An 11,761-nucleotide genomic window follows, 5' to 3' on the forward strand; every position below is an offset into this window, starting at 1 on the left:
CCAACCAATTGAGCTGGTGATAGTTTTCTTAAGACGGTATGTCCCGGTTGAAAGAAACTGAAAAGCTTAAAACCTCGAATTGACATGAAAAAATAATTGAGGTTCATGCTTTCTTCTGGATAAATTACTTTTTGCTAGACAAGGTTTCCCTTGCTCTAACTTATTCAAATCATTTACAGCCAATTAAATTATATAGAACATTCATACAAATTTTTCTCATGCATCCAATGCCAATTATGGTATTCTAATGCCTTGATGTTTTTCTTTTTCGTTGCAGTTCACACTCTTGCATATGAATCATGGATAGCATAATTTTAGATCTTTTAGTTTTTTTATTTGCCTGTTGTTACTCAAATGAGTTCCTGATGAACATCTAACAAACTCTGAATTTCTTCCACATTCTAAAATCTACATAAATATAGAATGCTTTGTTGGTAAAACTTTTTTGATTTCGGATTCAAAATGCTGAAAACCAACATTGTTCGCAAAACAGCTTCTAAAGAGAGAACGAGTAATCACTAGAGTTCGTCGTCACTCATAAACATAGGAAGCAATCAGGATAGGCTCAGGAAGGCGAAGAAAAGATAGGAAACCTAATCTTCGTTCTCCAATTGAATTCATGGTCGCATTAAAAATGATGGGTGGTGGTCGATCATACTCTTGCAGGCACAACACATGCAATTCAAAATTTTCCCGTCTGTGGAATGCTTTGAAGAATTTGAATAAACATTAACTTACCCAATGCATAAGCCTTAAACGAATTGGCAATCGAATATGAATAGAATAAAGCTTCTGCCAAAATCTTATTACATAACTAAAATTATGTTTGTTAGGTCTATTAACATAAAAATAGCAAAGCCAGACATGGGGGGAATGGATGAACTGATCTCAATCTCATTGTCCCCACACGCCCTTATTGCAAAAGAAATACAAGTCGCCTCACAGGGATAATGCTGCTCATCAGTTCTGGTTTTACCAATAACCTGAATTGCAGGCAACTGATAAAAATGGCAGCAGAAAACTCATTCATCATCCTCTCCTTCCTCAACATCATCAATTCCCACCCAACGGGTAAAAGCAAAAAGAAACTCCTTGAAAGTCACCGTTCCATTTTTATCCCAGTCCATTTCTTCTGTTACAACACAAAAAAAAGTCATCAGTCAAACAAAGCAGCGAATTTATCTAATACATAAATAGCTTTGTCAATATTTTACTTATACATTATGCTGCCAGCTGATTGAAGGCGGCACTTCGTACAGCATGTGAAACACAAGATGATCTACTTTCAATTCCATGCGGTGCTCGAGTGTCATGATTATGACCAACTAACTAAACAATAAGTTTTCTTGCCAGAGTTGATGCTATGTGACCGAACCGCAATGCATTGATGAGGAGAAACAGGTCCTCACAATACAAATTAAGAGGTAGTATGTTAAACCTAAAACAAATTAGAACTTCTTTGTCACCATTACAGATTTGCCGCTGATAACTAGCATGTGGACATGCATGCTTTTGAAGAAGTGGGCTTGTGCGTGCACTTCTGTGTGTTAAAGAGAGGAGAGGGTGAGGAGGAATGAACTGACCAAATCTTTTCATGGCTATGCGTCCTGAAGAGCGTTCACCTGTAGTAGTCTCGTTTATGGCTTGTACCATCTCATTCTTGCTAACATATCCATCCTTGTTCTTGTCCAAGAAAACAAAAGCATCAACCAGAGTCTCAAAAGTTGCCTCAAGGCTTGGTAATCCCATCCGTGATTTCTAGCACAGGTCAAGGAAACACAAGTTTCGAAATTTTCTGCTAATGCTTTAGCCAAAAATAGTAGGGACAATGAAATTATTGAATCGGCAAGCGTAAATCAGAGGACAAAGATCATACATGGCAAAACATCAGGAATGAAGGTTACATCCTTCAGCTTCTTTTTATTTTCCCAAAATTTTCCCTCGGTTTGATAAATTTCATAAAATATAGCAATTCAATATTAATTATGCTTTGACATAAATTGGGAAAAACAAAAACAACACCTCCATCATTAGTCAACTTTGACTAGCATAGAGATATGAAAGTATGACTGGCAAGCCAAATCAATTTGACTGAATTTGGCTTGATGGATCCAATTTCCACGTGTGATTATTCATACAAAGGGTAGCAGCCTACTTTTCTTCCTTTTTTTTCTGAGAAGTAAGGGTGGTAGCCTACTTCACTAAGAGTTTTTCAAAAATTTCCTTTTCACCAACTTAGTCCAGATATTATTATGTTGTATCTTCTTTTTTCTTTAGAACCTCCTTTTTTTTATGGGTTATTCTGGAAACTTTCAACACAAAAAGCATAAAGCTCTCCTGGCGACGTCTTCATTAGGCTCATGCTGAAGCATTTTATTAGTCTCATCCACTGAAGTGAATTATGACTTCTTTACCTAAATAATTCTAGAACACACCCACTAAAAATCCTTGCTGTCAGCATATTTCATACCTTTTTGACTACCCAACTTTTCAACAACTGTCTTGTAAAATAATATTCATATTAAAAGTCAAATCCATGGTGAGATGACAGAATTGCTGCAAGACATTCTGAATATGTTGGATCCAATTCCATACCAGAAGATTGAAGTATGCAACATAAAAACAACAGATAATGAGGCTAGATGTCAAAAGTCATCAAATATATATATATATATATATATATATATATATATATATATATATATTATGAAAGATATTTTTTTAAGATCCGCAATCTCAGTACCGGATACCGTATCGGTACCTTATTGGTTCGTACGGTACGGTATGGTATGGTACCGGATACCGAAGTAGTTCTCTAATAATTTTTCTCAATTTTTATCTCGACACGCCTCGATACAGACTGGTACACCTCGGTACGGACCAGTCCGCCTCGGTACGGGCTGTATAGGGCTTGTACCAACTTGAAGGCGTGTTTTGTACCGATTTTCTCTCAATGCGGTACGGTACGTCCCATACCATGTGGTATAGGGCAGTACAGCAAACATGTATTTTCGTAAGACTTAGCTAACACAAAAATAAGAGTCCAGATGTGAACCCCCTGCAAGGTGGGAACATTTGAGATTGATTCCGGTAGGAAAAGTAATCACCTATACAGAAGATGATTGATGGGCATATCTTTGAGCTTGCAGTATATTTTGGTATGCCAAAACCTTTTTTACATTCTAAATATAATAACAGCAAGATGTAAGGCATGACTAAAAACAACGCCAATTAAAAATAAAATCAGGCAAGACAAAATACAACGTAGCAAAGTCTTACTTAAAAAACAGAGATGTTGTAACCAACAAAGATAGATTCACCAATTTACAATCAAAATTGTCCTCTATCCTCACTCCTATAGTCTGTCATCCTGTGATGTAAACAAGAACCAGTATGAAGCAAAATATAGCAAGCAGTTAGTGTACAAAGGATACTACTTGCACAGCAGCCGGTTCCTTGAGAAGATAAACAAGGCAAAGAAGAACGATAAACTCACTGAAATTAATTCCCATACTTTCATTGATATCACATGCCTTAAAGAGATCACTGATCTCCTCCTCCGTAGCAGAGATTTCCAGCTTCTGGAAGCAATGCTTCAGTTCTTCTGGATCTATTGCGCCATTAGAATCTTCATCTAAAAGAGAAAATGAAATATATTAGCCAAATTGGTATTAATCATATAATTTGTACACAGGAGAAGGCGTGACTAGTTAAGAAGGAGGAAAAAATTCTCATATTTGGCCACATGATAGAGGGGCGGAAATTGATATATAGTCCAGGAAGAGGGTTGTGGAGGTGACTCCACATAAAAAAATGAGACTTTCTCATGCGTTCCATCCATCAATGGACCCTCTTTACCCCTTGGTGAACCCACGAATGAATTATGAATCACAATCTTTTAGTCAATGCGGACTTAATTGTAGACCCTCATTTAAATTGTTGAGTCAGTCTTAGAGACCCACTTGAGTAAATGTGGATGTGAACAACCCGAGATCATAAACATGCACATGAGCAAGCGAGAAAGAGAAGAGAGAAAGATAGAGAGCATATTTAGTATGAAATAGAGTTAGCTGATATCCTCCCTCTCCTTGCTTTGATTACCATTTATATCACATGGCACAAAAGGATTGTATCCTTTTCCTCCAAGTTCATTACTTGCTGGAAATTTCTTATAGTCTTGCTGATTCAAAGAAAGAAAATGGATTAATAGATAACTACAGTTCCTTGGAGTAAATGGCGATCCTCGTGTTGTATCATATTACCAGCTCAATAATGCACATGTAGAGGATTCTTGGTGCATACTCGTGCATGAAGCAATTAAAATTAATATGGACCATTCAATCTGCTGGTCACTTCCAGTTGGTGAATCAGCAAGTAGGTACCAATTGAAGCATTACAAAGTGTTGATTAAGGCACAAGATGCATATTATTGTATGAGCAACCATATGAACAGAGTTCAGATCTGACGCCTGTTCATAAAGTGAAAATGTGCCCACAATCATGTGAAAAGATCTTAAATTTAGTGTTCATTCTCTTATAATTTTTTTGATTCTTTGTGCTGAAATCTATGTATCATTTCAAGTGTATTAACATCTGATCCTACCGTAATAATACTGGATCAGTGATGGGTCATATTGGTCCTAGCCATTCCCTAGATCAAACAAGTTAGAGCAACAGGTTGGGCCATTCCTTTATGGGGACGAATCAACTTAGTAACTTAGTCGATTTGAAGACTGTCAAAGTTCTCCAACCATGGTAGGAATGACTACGGATGTATTAATAACAATAAGAACAATGACCCTAGTTAATTTGACCTCCTTTTTCCTATATTTTTTTTGGAGAATTAAACAGACAAATTGTCTTCTCTATCTTGCACATCTAGCATTAATAAGAAACTTCCGATAACAAAGAATAACAGACACTTCTTCCTGAAAGCCATTTCAAGCCCCTTGATTTGGCAAGCTCATAGTCACTTAAGATGATCGCTAACTTTTGTTTTTTATATAGCAATAAATAAATTCAGAAATGAAAATTACTCACCGAATTGTTCAAATATGGTTTTGCAATTTCTTAAGCTCTCATCAATTTTTGGAAATTTCATGATAATGCTGTTGAATGATTTCATGGAAGTTCCTTCTGATGCCCTTTTTTGCATAGCTTCGACCATTTTCGCCTCAAGCTTTGATTCTGGTGCACTACGCCTTAACGAATCACTCCTCCCAAGTACACCACCCATCTTAGAGCAGCAAGATATATGGAATACAGAATACAGTCCAATTATTTACCTATAATGTAAAGCAAGGAACAAGCATGAGATATGTGATAGCTTAGAGATTTGACTCACTTAAGCAATCTACTACGATGCAGAATAGTGTTTGACATGAAGCAAATAACGAATGCTTGATGTTGTAACTTTCTATATAGCTACCAACAGTCAGTAAGCAAGGCAAAGAAATAAACCATCCTTAGTTTTTCATTGGAATCTAGTTTCTATTACCTACTTAAGCCCAAAATTTCAGGGAAAAACCATAAGAGCGGAAAGTAAAATGTGACTAGTTTTGCATTCTAACCACATACGTCTCATGGTTCATAGAAAAATTGAGAACTCTCCCTGCCTCAATCTTTCTGCTGCAGGTCTGAATCCAACACTTTCCAGTCAGAGACAGTGCAATTACTATTGTAATATCAGCCAAAAACAAATATAAATATGACTATTTTTCTCAAAACTAAATCATTAAATGACCAACCATCTATTTTAACAAAAAAAAAAGGACCAACCTTCTACTCTTTCTTCTCAATAGTCTAGGATAAATTAGACAACATCTCACACTTGCTAGATATGATTATGGAAGGAACTGCAAAGAGCAATTCTCAAGTAAAACAAACATTTCCAATGTAAGATAGAGAGAAATGGGTGAAAGATGGATCAAACAGTCTTTAGAAATATAAGATGCAACCAATTATTCAGTCTACTACTTTAGCTACTGATGCTCATGAGATCCTATGCTTGTCCCAAGCTAGAGACCAGAAATCTGATTTCATAAGATCCAGCTTATGTAAAATTAACACCTCTATAATTTTCCTAAAAAACTGTTGATTTAAAAATAAGTTTCTAACATATGTGATATTCTCAGGTTCTCTTCACATTGAGGAGAGGTGAGATACGATTCCTAAGTAAATACAGCTCTGCAAAATGCACCGTCATTTTCAGCATCATCTATCCTTCGCTGACATGCATTTTAAATATTGTAAATTAATTCAACTTATGAATGAAAAGTCAGAAAATCTTGTTAAGACGAGCCACAAACTAAACATTCTAAAACCATGCTCAATATCATCGCACATTCTAAAACTTTTAGTATGTCCTAAAACATGCAGAAGATGAAAGAGAGTTTGGCTGTACAATTTCTACGAACTTCATTTCATTGTAGTTAGTTTACAGCTTGGGAAACACATAAACGATGAAAGTCCACAACTTGTATGGCCACAATTTTGTTATCTAGTTCTATTATCACGATGCTGGAAAATAAATGATAACAACCAAAGAAGTGATTAGTCCTAACTAACAAATTTGCTTTCTGCAATGCAACCTATACATAGATTATCAAACAAATTAATAGGAAAAAAAACAAACTCTGGCTCTTATATAACCAGTCCTAGTAATATATAGGTGAAAGAGGATAAGGAGCACTGGAATTTTTGTATGCACTCCAAGCTTAGGTTTAACACAAATAGGCCCTGTCCCACCTATGCACAACTAGCACGACAATTCTCATGCCATCTGAGAAGCTTAAAAATAACAATAAGCAAAGATAATTGCGGTTGCCCGTCTCATATATCAACAAAAATTCATCACAAAATCGGGTAAATCAACTTGCATAAAAGAAAAAAGATAATAAATTTGCCATGAATTCTTGGAAGGGAATCTTCCCGACCCATTTTGGCAAATTATTCTAATCCCTAAACCAAAGTTGACCTCTTTAAGATGAACTGAGAAGCTATATCAAATAGAATTCAAATACAGTTTTAGACGCATGATATGGCAAAAAAAAGACAGCAAAACCAAAATATTATTAAAGACTCTCAAATATTTAAATAACAAGTAGTTTAACAGGTAAAATGTCTCCAAAGATAGTAAACCGAATATATAGCGGATGGGGAGTCCCTAATCATTCTCGACCTTCTCGTATTAAATCATCACAAAATTGATCAAACACCCCCCCCCCCCCCCCCCCCCCCAAAAAAAAAAAAAAAAAATCAGCCAAATACCCAAAAATCCTCATCCGTATCAAGATAGAAGAAAACAGGCAAAATAAGAAAAAACCACAGCAAATCGGCTCGATCTCAGCCTATTAAAACCAAATGCAACAAAAATTGAGACAGACCACTTCTCACCTAGCCTTTTAGCATCACATCAAACAATCCCACGAAACGGAGCCAATAAATTGGCACGGAGGGAGAGATTTGTGTCAGAGGAAATGAGCTCTCTTCGAGCTCTCCGGTTCGATCTTGAAGGAGGAGTCTTGGATGATCGGAGGAGGAGATGGGGCGGAGAGGAATAGGGAAACGGGAGGGTTCCTTTTGGGCTAAAAGTTTGGGAATTTGGTACGATACTTCATGGGATGGAGCCATGGAGCCCATTATTTTCGGCACCACGTAGGCGTTTAGAACCGTGGAAAGGGAGGGGCATCCTATTCCAAGGTAGGGAGCGTTTCCGCTTTGGAGTGGTTTGAAAGTCCCAGCCACGACGAGATTTTTGTTCGATCCGGACCAAAATGAAGGAAGGAAGTTGGGAATTTACAAGGTAGATCCATCGTTTCTTCTTTTGGATAGACCCATGGTTGCCATTCGAATCAGGAGAAAAAATAATAATAATAATTAAAAAAAGCTGGCTAAACAAGTAGGAATCATCTGCCTGTTTCATCAAAAAAAAAAAAAAAAAAAAATCAAGTAATGAGCCGCATAGAAAGCCAGCCATTCAATAGTTGTGTTAGCCTTTCGGTAAATATGAGTGGTCCTGAAGGAGCCACACTCCTTTGCCATCTGCCATATGTCAAGGAGAAAGGATCGCCCATCCGACTTGGAATGTCGTCTGCAGACCTCCTTGATCACAGAAGCCGAGTTGCCCTCCAGGTGGATGCACTTTGCATTTAGAGCGTGCCTCGTATTGGAGATACCCTCTCATGCCGCCCGCAGCTCCGCTCCAATGATAGAAGTGTCGAAAATCCATTATCCGCTAGCTGCCACAAACCTAGAGCAGTGATCTTTGATGACAAAGCCCACACCTTTCTCCCATCACGCTCAGCAGTGCTGCCATCAAAATTCACCTTAAAAAATACAAACAAAAACAAGTTTCATATGTATTTGTTAAAAAAAAATTTTTGACAAACATAAAAGAACAATATGCATTAAAAAATTTTATTTTTTATTTTTATTTTCTAACAAAAAAAAACCAAACAAACCCTAGATGTCTACAAATTATCCTTCAAAAATTATTATCTGCACCTCTAGAAGCGTAAATCTTTATTTCTCACATTTTTTTTCTAATCTATCATGCTTTGCCTAGACTAAAAGGCAACTCAATTTATGCATTAGCTATTTTGCCCTTAATCGTATATTTTAAGAAATTAAAAATATATAAATTTTCATGCTAGTGGTGTGTATATTTACATTCTCAAAAACCGAATAGATAATTAAACACCTCATAAAAGAGTGCATAAGAAAAAAATTAAAAATACAATGGCAAGATGATATGATAATAATGCATTTTGTTTGGAGAATGTCATTTGAAGATAGAGGCGTATTCAATTTTTTGATTTATACGCGCATATCATTTTAGTGATACTTATATACACATAAACATAACAGAAGTATAGGCCTCACACCCCCCCTCTCATAGCAGACCATGCATCCAATTTGCATGTGTTGGGACATTAAGTGGAGAAGTGTGCAATGCATGTATATTTGACCTTGGCACCATGCTTTATGATTCATCTATAATTAATTCCAATAATGAATACTTTTTCTTGTGTTGCTACCTTCACTATTGTTTATGAGATATTACTCGAAATATTTGATTCAATGCTTTAAAACACTTCATAGTTCAAAGTCTAAGTAGCTAGGCATATGCACATTGACCTAGCTCGAATTTAGCTTAAGATGGGATAATGTTGGTTGAATGAAAGAAATCCAACCCAATGCAAGGTGGATTGGAATTAATCCTCATTTTGGCCTAATTAGCCTGGGTTGCAATCCTACTTAAGGCAACATCAAGGAGACTTATCCATACCTAGTTGAGTGTGTCCTCTAATATAAAGGCTGCAGAAAATTCCTAGAACTGCTACGTGGCAAACTTTCTTCATCCAGTTCATTGGAGAGATTGATTTTAAATGAAAAGATAATATTATCTAGATACTTCATTATTATAATAAAATCTATCATTTATCCAAGTTATATCAATGTACTGCAAGTATATAGAGAGGATTCAATATCCTCCAAAAAGTAGCTTGTTATATTTATAGTGCCTGCATGCTTTATTAACTTCTATTGTATATCCAAGTTGTAGGCACTTACTACAAGCTTATAGGGTGCCCTTCAATGCTTGCTTTTTGCTGTATTAAGTATCGAAATTGCGCAACCGTGTTACTACGTGATAGTAAACTCATGTGGCATCATTTTCTACATTGAGCTAGCTTGTCTTCAAGATTTCTTACTAAATCACCCATCACCAAGATTTCAGTAATCAATGCCATTAATTACTTTCATAGGAATTATTTTTGGAACATAATAGAGGTTATAACTATCGAAACTAACATGCGTTACCGGTGAAATTAAAATGTCATATGTCACCTTTCATAGAAATATAAGTTCTTTAAATCTACATTCCCATGCATTAATAGAAATGTCAACTCCATCATTTTTTGTCTTTTTTTCTCTCTTAAAAATTGTCGAACAAAATTTGTCATCATCTAGGACTTTTGAGTTAAAGATGGGGTCAAATACAAGACATAGCTCAAAGCTGAGAATGCTTAATAAAAGGATTGATTAAACGTTGTAATGAGTTATCACCTTTTTTGCTAAGTATCATCTTAAGAAAGATGTGGACAACAAATAGGCTTGACATGAACCTACTAAAGGTAATAAACATGTAAAAGATTCTTCAAACATCTTCCAGGACTCGAGGAAGAGTTTAGACACGCTGATTCTGGCCATGAGATCACACGGCGTCCCACTTTATTGCAGCAATTCAGGCTAGATTACTTGGTGTGATCTTATAGTGACTCAAGTTGAATTGTTCTATCAAGTCTCTTGCAATTCAAACGTCAGAGGATTGTTTGTACACAAAGAGCGTATCAAGTTTTCATACGACGACCACCACATTCATCAAGCGTCTTTGTGGTTGCCTGGTCTCTTGACACGATGGTTTAATTGACAAAACCCACCATCCTTTCCGAGTTTCGTGTACATGCATCTCAATAATGAAGCGATCCCTATTTCATAAAAAAAATATTTAAAGCACGAAAATATATTTTATTATATTCTCAAAAAAATGGTTTGGTTACACGTGCACGCACACACATATACATACATACATACATACATACATATATATATGATAAGTCAGGGGCGCCAAAATAGGACATTTCCATGGTTGATAAGCTCCGACTCCTCCTTTCTCCGCATCTTCTTTAGAAAGTTTAGGATAAACAGATGCTATAGCCCTGGTTCGTTAGCATTCCGCCCTTCAAACTTGGCAACACTAGAAGTCATCATTTCAATGGTGTATGTGTGTATATATATATCCTACACTACGTGCACCATGCCAATTACAGCCATCCATTTTTATAGCGATGCATCAAAATGAGCGTTTCATGAATAGAATCATCGGTGTGGTGCACTGCTATGTGGTATTCGAGAATCCCTCAAAAGCATCATTTGTACAGAAAGCTAACGATGCGGCCATTAGTTCAAAGATGAAAGGGCCCAACCCCTTAGTTTCTCTTGAGTGAGACCCCAAGCCACCCTGCCTCTTATCCTCGCCATTCTCCACGCTCTCGATGGCAATGGCGAACCTCTTCCAAAGGGAATATCCTAATGATCCCCATCATGGTCATGCCCCGTCGCAATCAAGACCGTTCAATCACATGCCAACATGCCCTGACGTACGCGGCATGCCATGTGGAGAACCTTTGTCACCATTCGCAGCCTAGGTGGAGTGGTTATTGGTTAGACCAGGTTCATGGCTCAGCTGATAGACCAGTCCAATCACGGGGCAACACACATAGACAGACAAAAAAAAAAAAAAAAGAGGGTGCAATACACATGCATATGTACGCGTTATTTTGCGGTTGGATGGGTCCATCAGGATCTGGACCAGCTAAAAAGTATACCTACCTCCAATCAATCATTGACGTTGACGGGGGAGACCCGTCCGGCTTTGGACCGAAGTCCACCTACGCGACTGGCGATGGACCAATCTGCCTCTCCTCGTCTACCGAATGACTGAATGAGCCATCTTTTGCTCTTAATTACAAAACTAGCCCTCTGCTTTGATAACCCAAAGATCCATGGTGGCATCTCTCGTAAATAACGAAAATACTTGGTAAATAATTAGATCTAACCACCAAGGTGGCAACACGGGTGGAAACGGAGCTTTGATTCCATCGGAGTGGCATAGATTCGAAATACACGGACGTCGATTAAATATGGAGACCGAATGCCCTCTGCCTGGTTTATCCGGTAGAGTTGCCATTTGATCCAC

At 37.1% G+C, this 11,761-nt stretch overlaps 1 protein-coding gene across 1 annotated transcript; it reads right to left on the reverse strand.

The window, feature by feature from the left end:
• Positions 1-752: 752 nt before the first annotated feature.
• Positions 753-7,740, reverse strand: LOC103702353 (probable calcium-binding protein CML21). Its single transcript, XM_008784755.3, has 5 exons — positions 7,396-7,740; positions 5,041-5,285; positions 3,435-3,634; positions 1,584-1,758; positions 753-1,132 (listed from the first exon to the last, which is right to left on the reverse strand). Exons 2-5 carry the CDS (start codon positions 5,234-5,236, stop codon positions 1,023-1,025), a joined length of 681 nt encoding a protein of 226 aa, XP_008782977.1. The 5' UTR covers positions 5,237-5,285; positions 7,396-7,740; the 3' UTR covers positions 753-1,022.
• Between the last annotated feature and the right edge of the window lie 4,021 nt (positions 7,741-11,761).

Source organism: Phoenix dactylifera, chromosome 7 (assembly GCF_009389715.1).
Source record: "Phoenix dactylifera cultivar Barhee BC4 chromosome 7, palm_55x_up_171113_PBpolish2nd_filt_p, whole genome shotgun sequence".
NCBI classification, from domain to species: Eukaryota; Viridiplantae; Streptophyta; class Magnoliopsida; order Arecales; family Arecaceae; genus Phoenix; species Phoenix dactylifera.

Bases quoted from the DNA above. Each gene is read 5' to 3' on its own strand.
- LOC103702353 (XM_008784755.3), bottom strand. From the start codon at position 5,236: ATGGGTGGTGTACTTGGGAGGAGTGATTCGTTAAGGCGTAGTGCACCA. The intron at 1,759-3,434 runs GTATCCTTTGTA...GACCTGTGCTAG, and splicing joins AACCGGCTGCTGTGCAAGTA to AAATCACGGATGGGATTACC. The intron at 1,133-1,583 runs GTCAGTTCATTC...GTGTTGTAACAG, and splicing joins CATAGCCATGAAAAGATTTG to AAGAAATGGACTGGGATAAA.